The sequence below is a fragment of the Lampris incognitus genome, chromosome 12 (assembly GCF_029633865.1).
Source record: "Lampris incognitus isolate fLamInc1 chromosome 12, fLamInc1.hap2, whole genome shotgun sequence".
Classification (NCBI taxonomy): domain Eukaryota; kingdom Metazoa; phylum Chordata; class Actinopteri; order Lampriformes; family Lampridae; genus Lampris; species Lampris incognitus.
The window spans coordinates 27439835-27453265 of NC_079222.1; the positions used below are offsets into that span (position 1 = coordinate 27439835).

Below are 13431 nucleotides of genomic sequence, written 5' to 3' on the forward strand. Positions count from 1 at the left end.
ACTTAAAATCAAAGTGGAATTCACAACCTACTCCAGTCATCACAAATATGTTTTCATTAAGGGTCGACACCTGTGGAACATTTCTCTGTGTTTGGGTAGAAGAAAAAGGTGAGAATTATTTAAATGTCATAAGTCATAGAACCTCTCTGCCATGTTCAGATTCAAAAGTAAAGCTCATATTTGTGAAACAGGGGAGGAATTCATTTTTAATGGTCTGTCTACAGAAAACTACCACCATGAGTACGGACGCGGAGATGGCCATTTATGGCAAGGCTGCCATTTATCTCCGTAAGCCTGAGAAAGAGAGGATTGAGGCTCAAAGCAAACCTTTTGATGCCAAAAGTGCTGCATATGTGGCTGATGTTAAAGAGCTGTACCTCAAATGTACAATCCTGAAGAGAGACGGTGGCAAAGTCACCGTTAAAGTGCTCGACACCCAGGACGTAGGTGAAAGTTTATTCAATGGAATGCAGTAAAGTCAAATTTGCAGAAAAATAATTTGAGTCAAACAGAAATTGTCTTTTCATTTATTAGGAGAGAACAGTTAAGGAGGATGATGTGACCCCAATGAACCCTCCCAAATATGACAAAATTGAGGACATGGCCATGATGACCCATCTCAATGAAGCCTCTGTGCTGTACAACCTCAAAGAGCGTTATGCCGCATGGATGATTTACGTGAGAAAGCGTACTGGCTAAAGAACAATATTCATCTAGGACCCATGGACAGCATATGGTAAATGTTCATCTGTCTCTCATCTCTCTTAGACCTACTCTGGACTCTTCTGTGCCACCGTGAACCCCTACAAGTGGCTCCCGGTGTACGATTCTGAGGTTGTTAATGCCTACAGAGGCAAAAAACGTATGGAGGCTCCACCCCATATCTTCTCTGTCTCTGACAATGCCTATCAGAACATGCTTACTGGTACGTACTAGTCATAAAAATATATTAATTGACATTGCAATGAATTTCTGTTGCATCAATGTATAAAAGACATTTCTTTCCTTTTCCTTTAACAGACAGGGAGAATCAGTCTGTGTTGATCACGTATGTTTCACATTTGTTGACCCTCTATAATACCAACATGATCAAAGACATTGAGTAAATTCTATTAATCTGGGTATTTATAAATCTTTACCCAGTGGAGAATCTGGTGCTGGAAAGACTGTGAACACTAAGCGTGTCATTCAGTACTTTGCCACAATCTCTGTGGGTGGAGACAAGAAGAAGGACCAAACTTCTGGGAAGATGCAGGTATATTTACTCAAGTAGTTTTCAAACAAATTGGAAATCTTCTTGGAGTCAAAAATGTGTTGACATCAACATTATATGTAAAACTCCACTTGTAGGGCTCACTGGAGGATCAGATTATTGCAGCCAATCCCTTGCTGGAAGCCTACGGTAATGCCAAGACTGTGAGGAATGACAACTCCTCTCGCTTTGTAAGTTTGGATAGCTATAGATGTGTATTGAATGTTCTGGATTGTATAATTCTTCTATAGTGGGATGCTAAAAATGATCCTTTCCCTGACAGGGTAAATTCATCAGAATCCATTTTGGAACTTCTGGTAAACTGTCTAGTGCCGATATTGAGACTTGTAAGTATCAACCACATGTGCTAAAGTTAAACAATAGAATATAAGAAGGAGTTTGTTATTGTGAATATTATCATGGGCTGTGATTTGTTTGCAGGCAGAAACGAAAGGAAAGTGGCACACATTAGGACAGCCATGCTCTTACTGCAATAGTACACAACCTCAAGTGTTCTATGGTTTTTATACAATAAATCAATCAAGTTGCCTTTTATATAGCGCTTTTCTAGCTGCAACAGCCACTCAAAGTGCTTTACAATTTATAAGATGTTACAACATTTTAATAAACTAAAGAAAATAAACCCAGAAATACTATTTAGAATTTTTCTTATGGTGAGCAGTTTCTTCCACCAAAGAATGTGGTTCCACCACAAGTGGTTCGCTGATATGAAACTTAGACTACAGAATAAAGAGGAAATATTTGTCACTAGCATATTTGTAAATAAACGCTTTGTAACACAGCAAACAAGAACAGTGTTAAAATGAATAACAGTAAGCTAGCTTGCTGCTTTTTAGGGAAAAATAATTATTTTTGCAGGTAAATGTTGATCTTTACACTGCGGTTCATTGTGCAGTTGCAGAAGGTGTGTGCTTTAGGATTAATATTACATTACAGTTTCCTTCATTGTTCTCCTCCAGCCCCAGTTAATCTACCAAATATATGGATAAATAAACACTAAACCAAATTGTATAATTTGATATGTGTCCATTGTTGACAAGGTCACTTGATGACAACCGCTGAAATCAGTTGTTGATGAAATCAGTTGTTACAAGCGGAACAATAGAAGTGAAGTGATACAACACCCGTGATGTTATCGTAAATAATGCAGATCTCTCAGCCAACCAGACTGCATAATCACAAACTACTGTTGCATAAATTATTACAATACTGGTTGACTAGATTGCCTATATATTTAACCATGGGTAACAATTACAGATCTGCTGGAAAAGTCCAGAGTGACATTCCAGCTTCCAGATGAGAGAGGCTACCACATCTTCTACCAGATGATGACCAACCACAAACCTGAGCTGATTGGTGAGCTGAAAAACAGCACGTGGAAAATGACTAAAAACAAAGTTGTTAAATGTTTTCACGTGTCACTTAACCCCTTCAACCTTTTTAAATTCACAGAAATGACGCTCATCACCACCAACCCATATGATTTCCCCATGTGCAGCCAGGGTCAGATCACTGTGGCTAGCATTAATGACGTTGAAGAGTTGGTTGCTACTGATGTTAGTGATCTTCCCTTTAATATCCAATATACATTTTCTCATCTTTTGTCGTTTCAGTATGTGACCACAATTTACTGTAAATTATTATCTCTAAAATGATTTCTGTACAAAATGTCACTTACCTGTTGTAAATGCAGACAGCCATTGATATCCTGGGCTTCACCAATGAAGAGAAGATGTACATCTATAAGCTGACAGGTGCTGTGCTCCACCATGGTAACATGAAGTTCAAGCAGAAGCAGCGTGAGGAGCAGGCTGAGCCAGATGGCACAGAGGGTGAGTATTGCATTTATTTAAAATGGTGCTGTTTCATTAATGTTGAAGGTTTTATTTTCTTTGATGAAACTTAATAATTATTGTCACAACAATTATTGTTAGGTTAATACTCCTGCCAGTGCCTTTGACAAAGGCATTGGCCTTAGAAAGAGAATCTGTCCCCGTGTGCTGCACTGTGCCTATTTACTGTACCTACGTAGTTAGGATGGGTCAAATGCAGAGGACTCATTTCTGCACGGGGATTAATAGTTACTTTCATAAATCTTGATTGTGTAAATGTATTGTATATGACTCTTCAGATGCCGACAAGGTAGCCTATCTACTGGGCCTGAACTCTGCTGACATGCTGAAGGCTCTGTGCTACCCCAGAGTGAAGGTCGGAAATGAGTATGTCACAAAAGGACAGACTGTGCCTCAGGTGAGCACTGGGCCTTTATATTTGCCCAGAACACTCTCCTGTTGTTAAACTGATTTCAATAATTCTCTCTCTACTGATTTAAATATTTCAATTATGCTTAATCATATCACTGGTTTCTGTAGGTTCATAACTCAGTGAGTGCCTTGGCTAAGTCTATCTATGAGAGGATGTTCTTGTGGATGGTCATCCGTATCAACCAGATGCTGGACACCAAGCAGCCAAGGCAGTTCTTCATTGGTGTCCTGGACATTGCTGGTTTTGAGATCTTTGATGTAAGTTTACATTCATCTTTAAACTCATCTTTAAGAGGTTGATTAATTTCATGATATAATTTTTTCACTCTTTAACTATTAACTTATAACAAATAACCATTTCTCATTTTCAGTTCAACAGCATGGAGCAGCTGTGCATCAACTTCACCAATGAGAAGCTGCAGCAGTTCTTCAATCACCACATGTTTGTTCTGGAGCAAGAAGAGTACAAGAAGGAGGGTATCATCTGGGAGTTTATTGACTTTGGCATGGACTTGGCTGCCTGTATTGAGCTTATTGAGAAGGTAAAAAAATCAAGCTTGAATATCATGTAATGGATATTTCAATATTGTAATTAATCATAGTATGCATAGTGTCAAGAATCATGTACTTTTCTTCTTTCATATACCATAGCCCATGGGTATCTTCTCCATCCTTGAAGAGGAGTGCATGTTCCCCAAGGCTTCAGACACGACCTTCAAAAACAAGCTGTATGACCAGCATCTTGGAAAGACCAAAGCTTTTGAGAAGCCAAAACCTGCTAAGGGCAAAGCTGAGGCCCACTTCTCTCTGGTGCACTATGCTGGAACTGTGGACTATAATATCTCTGGGTGGCTGGACAAGAACAAGGATCCTCTGAACGACTCCGTTGTGCAGCTGTATCAGAAGTCTGGAGTTAAATTGCTGCCTGTTCTGTATCCCCCTGTCGTTGAAGGTACAATAATAGCAAATGGATTTGAAATTTTACATTTTCAACAGATGTTTTCTTTTTTTTGTTTTCATTACTAAGACATCTCATACTAATATATTTGGTTAGTAATACTCAGTTTTTATATATATGCTAAAAACATTTTTACCAAATCTGAAATTAAAAAAAAAAATCATCATTGAATCTTGTCATATTAAATAACAGAGGTTGGAGGTGGCAAGAAGGGAGGCAAGAAGAAGGGTGGTTCTATGCAGACTGTGTCTTCACAGTTCAGGGTAAGGTTTAAGATAAGATAAACACTATATGGTTAATAATTTTCTATATTATATATATATAATCTTTTTTTAAATCTTTTTTCCTGTATCTGTGTTGATATTTCGCTCTTCATTACTTGAGCACTCATACACCATTGACGGTTCGGAAAAAAACGATATATATATATAGATATATAAATATATCTATATATGTATATCAATAATGGCAGCTGATGAGTGCGTGACGCATGAAACAGGCCTGTACCGCAATGTATTAAACTTTTTTTACTGTATCAGTATTGATATTCCACTCTTCATTAGTTGAGCACTTATAACAACACCATTGATGGTTTTGGAAAAAAACGCTATATATAGATATAAATATACACATATACATACATTTATATATTCATGTATGTATGCATATGTATGTGTAGTTATGTATATGTATGTATTTAGGTATATATAGTCATACACATAAAAAACTGATAATTTTTTTATTTTCTATATACAGGAAAACTTGGGAAAGCTGATGACTAACTTGAGAAGCACCCATCCTCACTTTGTGCGTTGCCTGATTCCCAATGAGTCAAAAACTCCAGGTACCTTGACTATGAAAAATGATCTGTTGACTGTAGATTACATTAGCTTAATGTTTAAATGAAACTTAAGGGAAGGATGTAATTATGTTTTTATATTTTTTCACAGGTCTGATGGAGAACTTCTTGGTTATCCACCAGCTGAGGTGTAACGGTGTACTGGAGGGTATCAGAATTTGCAGAAAAGGTTTCCCCAGCAGAATCCTCTATGGTGATTTCAAGCAGAGGTAATCATTGAAGTTTCAGCGGTAAAGAGGTTTATTAAGCAAAAACAGTACAAAGCATTACCAAGACATTGTCATTAACTCTCTTACAAAAGGTACAAAGTGCTGAATGCCAGTGTTATCCCTGAGGGCCAGTTCATTGACAACAAAAAGGCTTCTGAGAAGCTTCTTGGGTCAATTGATGTTGATCACGAGCAGTACAAGTTTGGACACACCAAGGTAAACATTATGGTCTTATATCATGATGAAACAATAAAATTGAATTCTATTTCATAGCTGAATGACAGCTGATTCTGATATTTGTTTTACCCTCCTCAGGTGTTCTTCAAAGCTGGTCTGCTGGGTACTCTTGAGGAGATGCGAGATGAGAAGCTTGCTAAACTGGTCACCATGACTCAAGCCCTCTGTCGTGCTTACCTAATGAGAAAGGAGTTTGTTAAAATGATGGAACGCAGGTATGTTCCAACAGATAAATTAAAAAATAAAAATTCATCAAATATGCAGTCTCAGCATGGTTTTTTCGATAACACTAATATATTCATGCCTTAGGGAAGCCATTTACACCATCCAGTACAACGTCCGCTCTTTCATGAATGTCAAACACTGGCCATGGATGAAGGTGTACTACAAGATCAAGCCTCTTTTGAAGAGTGCTGAAACTGAGAAGGAGCTTGCCAATATGAAGGAGAACTATGAGAAAATGAAAACAGACCTGGCTACTGCTCTGGCCAAGAAGAAGGAACTGGAGGAGAAGATGGTTTCTCTTATGCAAGAGAAGAATGACCTGCAGCTGCAAGTGGCATCTGTTAGTAGACTACAATACACAGTTTTAAGTCTGACTTTAAACATAGATGATATTGACATATCCTCCATCTTATGTTGTTGTTGCTGTTTTTCATCATTAATTTGTTATCTAGGAATCAGAGAATCTGTCAGATGCTGAAGAGAGATGTGAAGGACTTATCAAGAGTAAGATCCAACTGGAGGCTAAACTCAAAGAGACAACTGAGAGACTGGAGGATGAGGAGGAAATTAATGCTGAGCTGACTGCCAAGAAGAGGAAGTTGGAGGATGAATGCTCTGAGCTTAAGAAAGATATTGATGACCTGGAGCTTACCTTGGCCAAAGTGGAGAAGGAGAAACATGCCACCGAGAACAAGGTTCATGAATGTTTATTTATTCTGCTAATATATCGACCAGCATGAATATGAATAGAATTATATGCTATTTATGTTATCTATCTTGATCTGTACATGTCTTTTATTTCATTTTATTTTCATATGTAGGTGAAGAACCTGACTGAGGAGATGGCCTCTCAGGATGAAAGCATTGCTAAGCTGACAAAGGAGAAAAAAGCCCTTCAAGAAGCACATCAACAGACTCTTGATGATCTCCAGGCAGAAGAAGACAAAGTCAACACTTTGACCAAATCCAAAACCAAGCTTGAGCAGCAAGTGGATGACGTGAGGCTTTTGAAAGTTTAATTACGTACTAAGATTTTTATAAGAGATATGTCTACTCTTGAACTTTAATAACAAACATGATAATTTGCAGCTTGAAGGTTCGCTGGAGCAAGAGAAGAAGCTCCGAATGGACCTTGAGAGAGCCAAGAGGAAGCTCGAGGGTGATCTGAAACTGGCTCAGGAATCCATCATGGACCTTGAGAATGACAAACAGCAGTCTGACGAAAAACTGAAGAAGTAATTGTTTCAATAACAATTGTCAATTCTGGCTAAGATTTTATAGTACATTCAAAGCATACATTTTGGGATTATCTTACAAATGAGCTAACTGTACAATTAATTCATCAGGAAGGAGTTTGAGACAAGCCAGCTTCTGAGCAAGATTGAGGATGAACAATCTTTGGGCGCTCAGCTACAAAAGAAGATCAAGGAGCTCCAGGTTTTTTCAATTAAAAAAAACTTGTTTCTCTTCTTGAAGCATACACTGTTATTTATCTGTAAAAGAATATATTTTAATAAACATTCTTTTAAAGGCTCGTATTGAGGAACTGGAGGAAGAAATTGAGGCTGAGCGCGCTGCTCGTGCCAAGGTTGAGAAGCAGAGAGCTGACCTCTCCAGGGAACTTGAAGAGATCAGTGAGAGACTTGAGGAGGCTGGAGGAGCCACTGCCGCTCAGATTGAGATGAACAAGAAGCGTGAAGCTGAGTTCCAGAAGCTGCGTCGTGACCTGGAGGAGTCTACTTTGCAACACGAAGCAACTGCTGCTGCACTCCGCAAGAAGCAGGCTGACAGTGTTGCAGAGCTGGGAGAGCAGATCGACAACCTGCAGCGCGTCAAGCAGAAGCTTGAGAAGGAGAAGAGTGAATTCAAGATGGAGATCGATGACCTCTCCAGCAACATGGAGGCTGTTGCAAAGGCTAAGGTATAATGCTGTTCTTACATGCAAATTCTGTAAATGCAAATTGTTGAAAAAAGTCTGAAAAACTGGAATAACTTTCCTTGACTATTGCGATTTTAATTAACAGGGAAATCTTGAAAAGATGTGCCGCACCCTTGAAGACCAGCTTAGCGAACTCAAATCTAAGAATGATGAGAATGTTCGCCAGATAAATGATATAAGCGGTCAGAGGGCAAGGCTGATGACAGAGAATGGTACATACTGCCTTCAAAATATATTGTTGTATTCCTAAAAATGTGAATTACTATACATACTTAGAGGGATGGTATTTCTTTGAAAAACAACTATTCTGGGCCATAACAAATACAATCTTGAGAAAAACATGAATGTAATTTCTAACCAGGTGAGTTTGGTCGTCAGCTTGAAGAGAAGGAGGCTCTGGTCTCCCAGCTGACCAGAGGCAAACAGGCCTTCACACAACAGATTGAGGAGCTGAAGAGACAGATAGAGGAGGAGGTTAAGGTGAGTAATGATGTACACCTTATATTTCATATGAATTTCAATGGGAGTATTATGTTCATTAAATTGTTTACTAAACAAAAACAAAAACCTTACCTAGGCCAAGAATGCTCTTGCCCATGGCGTGCAATCCGCTCGCCATGACTGTGATCTTCTGAGGGAGCAGTTTGAAGAGGAGCAGGAGGCCAAGGCTGAGCTGCAGCGTGGAATGTCTAAGGCCAACAGTGAAGTGGCCCAGTGGAGAACCAAGTATGAAACAGATGCTATCCAGCGCACTGAGGAGCTTGAGGAGTCCAAGTGAGTCAGTTGTTCATTTTCTTTTATTCATCTCTATTTCATTTTGTTTTGGGTTTTTTTTTTCATTTGAATTTTTCCCTTATATACATGATTATTTTGACAAATATTTAACAGGAAAAAGCTTGCCCAGCGTCTCCAGGAGGCTGAGGAGCAGATTGAGGCTGTGAATTCCAAGTGTGCCTCTCTGGAGAAGACCAAACAGAGACTCCAGGGTGAAGTGGAGGACCTCATGATTGATGTGGAGAGAGCAAATGGTCTTGCTGCAAACCTTGACAAAAAGCAGAGAAACTTTGATAAGGTGTGATCATGTGTATCCCTATACATGCTATAGCCACTGAAATGGGAACTTTTTACCTTACTAATTTTCTCACTATTATCAAACAGGTCTTGGCAGAATGGAAGCAGAAATATGAGGAGGGTCAGGCAGAACTTGAAGGAGCTCAGAAAGAGGCTCGTTCACTCAGCACTGAGCTGTTCAAGATGAAGAACTCCTATGAGGAGGCTCTGGACCAGCTGGAGACCATGAAGCGTGAGAACAAGAACCTGCAACGTGAGTATTCACTATTATAATCATCCATCATATTTGATATAACATTAGTGTATATTAGCCTGGGTGAATAACATAACCTACATTTCGATGCTTAAAAATACTAAACATATGCAACCCACTGCAGAGGAGATCTCAGATCTGACTGAGCAGATTGGTGAGACTGGAAAGAGCATCCATGAGCTGGAGAAATCCAAGAAGCAGGTGGAGACAGAGAAGGCTGAGATACAGACAGCTCTTGAGGAGGCTGAGGTAAAATAATCATTGAATGGAAAGTGTTCAACATTTGCAACAGACAGTGTGCTTTTTTTTGTGAGCGAAATCTACAAATACAATAGAGCAAGGAGGCAAATACTACAAAATATTCAAAGTTAAGAAGGGCCCTACGTTAACAATTCTGATTTTTAGGGAACTCTGGAACATGAAGAGTCCAAGATTCTGCGTGTCCAGCTGGAACTCAACCAAATTAAGGGTGAGGTTGACAGGAAGCTGGCAGAGAAAGACGAGGAGATGGAGCAAATCAAGAGGAACAGCCAGAGGGTGGTTGACTCCATGCAGAGCACTCTGGACTCTGAGGTCAGGAGCAGGAATGATGCCCTGAGAATTAAGAAGAAGATGGAGGGAGACCTGAATGAGATGGAGATTCAGCTGAGCCATGCTAACCGCCAGGCTGCTGAGGCCCAGAAGCAGCTGAGGAATGTTCAAGGACAACTTAAGGTACATAACACAACAACTGTACAAACAACCACTGTATATTACCCAATCTGATATATTTTTAACAATTTCCACATCAAAATTTCCACACAAGGATGCCCAGTTGCACCTTGATGATGCTCTCAGAGCACAGGAGGATCTGAAGGAGCAGGCTGCCATGGTGGACCGTAGAAATGGTCTCATGGTGGCTGAAATTGAGGAGCTGAGGGCTGCTCTGGAACAGACAGAGAGAGGCCGAAAAGTGGCTGAACAAGAGCTGGTGGATGCTAGTGAACGTGTTGGACTGTTGCACTCTCAGGTAAGCAAATATATATCTCAATACTGATTTGAATGATACTTCATCCATGTGATTACCTGCATCTCATTGAGAATAAGTGCGGGTGTGTGTGTGCATGTGATTTTACATTCATCAGTAAAATGAAACTATTCTTTCAGAATACAAGCCTTCTGAACACAAAGAAGAAGCTTGAGACTGACCTCGTTCAAGTCCAAAGTGAAGTGGATGACACTGTTCAGGAAGCCAGAAATGCAGAAGAGAAGGCCAAGAAGGCCATCACTGATGTAGGTTTAACTTCTATTTGACAAAGTTTTTGTTAATCCACAAATCTTGAGGCGCACACTTCACTTATAAAACTACAATTGAATAACATGATTCATTTTTAGGCTGCTATGATGGCTGAGGAGCTGAAGAAAGAGCAGGATACAAGTTCTCACCTAGAGAGGATGAAGAAGAACCTGGAGGTCACTGTTAAGGACCTGCAGCATCGTCTGGATGAAGCTGAGAACTTGGCCATGAAGGGTGGCAAGAAGCAACTCCAGAAACTGGAATCTAGGGTAAGATAAAACAAGAAATACCACATGGTAAGATATACAATTGAACTGATGAACAACCACTAAAGAATAAACTGTGCTGTTAATGTTTAATTGTTCTCAAGGTGCGTGAGCTGGAAACAGAAGTTGAGGCTGAACAGAGACGTGGAGGAGATGCTGTTAAGGGTGTTCGCAAATATGAGAGGAGGGTGAAGGAACTTACTTACCAGGTATATTATCTTCATCTCAGATTCAATCTATCAATTAACTGCATTGCCACAATCAAATGAATACTTGCTCAAAACTCAAATTCCTTATTTACTTTAGACTGAAGAGGACAAAAAGAATGTCACTAGGCTGCAGGATCTAGTAGACAAACTTCAGCTGAAGGTGAAAGCCTACAAGAGGCAGGCTGAGGAAGCGGTAAGTTTTAATTTCAGTAACATGAACTTGTTCTAGCGGTGTTTTAATTTAAATCAGCCATGTAACTCATAACCGATATCGTCTGTGATGGTTTTACAGGAGGAACAGGCCAATTCTCACCTGTCCAAGTGCAGGAAGATTCAGCATGAACTGGAGGAGGCTGAGGAACGTGCTGACATCGCTGAATCTCAAGTCAACAAACTGAGAGCTAAGAGCCGGGACTCTGGCAAGGTAAATGTGTGTAAGAGCATAATTGATAATCAGTCGGTGTGATATGACGTCCATTTTATTAATATAAATTCGTAATACATTTTATTTCTTTATTTTTTACAGGGAAAGGAAGCTGCTGAATAGATTTGCTCAATTTTTCCATTTTCTTATAAGAAGTCATAAAATATGATTCTCTGTTATCAATAAATCTTGCTAAAAATAATTCTCTTGTTGACACATTATTTAATTTGACTGACCAAGCAGGTTTTATGCTATATGCTGTATTAGAGTCTCCAGTTAGTTGAAATGTCTGTGAATGTTCTCATTCATCCAGGTCATGGTTATCCAAAGGAGTTGAATCAAGTGCAACTGGACTTGGTCAGGCGAAACGTCTTCACTGATATATACCAAGTCCAGTTGCACTTGATTCAACTCCTTTGGAGTTAGTTGAAATGTTTATCTTACGCGAAGGACAATCAATATAAAGTGAAAATCCACTGTAAGTCTAAACCTGACCAAAAACCACCATACTTCAGACCATGCTATTAAGAAACAAGTGAGAAAACAATGGCTTCTGTGATCATAAGACATTGTACTTGCCTCCTAATGGTGTTTTCTAACCAAAATTAGACAGACAGCCAAATTCCCTCAATAAGCAACACGGGAGTCAGGACTTAGCTTTCTAGCTCAGATTTAATGCACTCTTGTTGAGCATGTTGATATAGTAAAGGAGTAAAACTGAAACAACAGAAACATACATCGAGTTACTTATACAGAAATAGTAAATGTATAGACAGATGCTTGCTAAAGCACTACATATGAAATCAGAATTACACAAACTGTACTCAAAATATAGTCAATTTAAACTATATGCTACTGAGGAATGACGTAGTAAATATCATATAGTATGAGGGCCTATCAGCCAGTATAAGGCATTAATCTAATACAAACATAAAAATAACCCATCAACGACAATATTGTTCAATACTGAAAGATAACCTTACAAACAATAAATCATTACTTACAAGCAATGCTTACGATGGGCCAAACCAAAGTATTACAACAGATAATGAAACGCCACATTCGTCTGCTGAGAGCTTCCTTGCAACTGAAAATGCGATCTTACTTCCTGTTTCCTGTTCATACTACTGCAATACCACATTTAACCAGAAAGTGGTGATAAAGTAACACACACTAAACCAACTGCCAGGAGGGCAGAATACTCCCGGGCTAGCGTCTGTGATGCCACTATTAAATATTTACACATTAACTTAACCTTTAGACAAAAGAAGAATGACTTCTGAGACAGGTCTCAGGAATTTCTTCTGACTTCCTTGAGTTGTGGTCTTTACTTCGACCTTGCGCACCTTTCCATCCTGGCTTGGAAAGGTGGATGTTAACAGGATGTTACCTCCATCTTGCCACAGAGCTTCCGCCAGGTGATGCACTTGTGTACAACTGAGCTGATAAGCCTTTTGCATCCGATGATCCATAGACCACATCTGATGGCCCCTTCAGTGAAATGGCGCCCTTGATGTTTCACCTGCGTGTGATGGTGGCATACTAGCAGAGTAGAGACGTGGCTGTGTTTAGGTAGAACTAGGGGGTTCTTCTCAGCATGTTCCAGTGATTTGTGTTTGAGTCTGCCTCCAATTCTCACGAGGCCTCCTTGGAGCACAGGACTGAGTTTGAAGAGTGGGCTGCTCTTGGGCAGGGTTTTGTCATCAGCAAGGGTAGAAAATTCCACTGGGAAAGCTTCTTTTTGGACTGCATTGATGATGATGTCCATAGCTTGAGAAAGCTCGTCAGGAGTGCAGGGTTGTTTGCACCAATGCCACCCTCTACATCCTTTGGCATTGTCTGTAGACTTGTAGGATCGAGCTATATGGATTAGGAAGGTAACAGCTCTCAATCGTGAGTCCCACGTAGAGAAGCGCTTGAACCGGTCTGTGGCGAGGTTTTTCCTTTGAACTTGTGTGCGGAAGCATT

The 13431-nt window shown here is 39.7% G+C and overlaps 1 protein-coding gene across 1 annotated transcript; it reads left to right on the forward strand.

Moving 5' to 3' along the window:
- The first annotated feature begins 236 nt into the window (after nt 1-236).
- LOC130121447 (myosin heavy chain, fast skeletal muscle-like) lies at nt 237-11586 on the forward strand. The gene is made up of 39 exons (XM_056290231.1): nt 237-443; nt 535-678; nt 769-925; nt 1021-1048; nt 1144-1255; nt 1351-1443; nt 1536-1599; nt 2531-2629; nt 2726-2829; nt 2967-3105; nt 3405-3523; nt 3646-3795; nt 3909-4079; nt 4189-4489; nt 4688-4758; nt 5252-5339; nt 5446-5563; nt 5656-5779; nt 5879-6015; nt 6110-6365; nt 6478-6720; nt 6847-7023; nt 7115-7260; nt 7372-7462; nt 7557-7946; nt 8050-8176; nt 8326-8444; nt 8542-8738; nt 8853-9036; nt 9123-9288; nt 9413-9537; nt 9694-10002; nt 10094-10297; nt 10435-10560; nt 10663-10833; nt 10935-11039; nt 11137-11232; nt 11332-11463; nt 11566-11586. The coding sequence occupies exons 1-39, from the start codon at nt 237-239 to the stop codon at nt 11584-11586; spliced, it is 5811 nt and encodes a 1936-aa protein (XP_056146206.1).
- Nucleotides 11587-13431: the final 1845 nt, after the last annotated feature.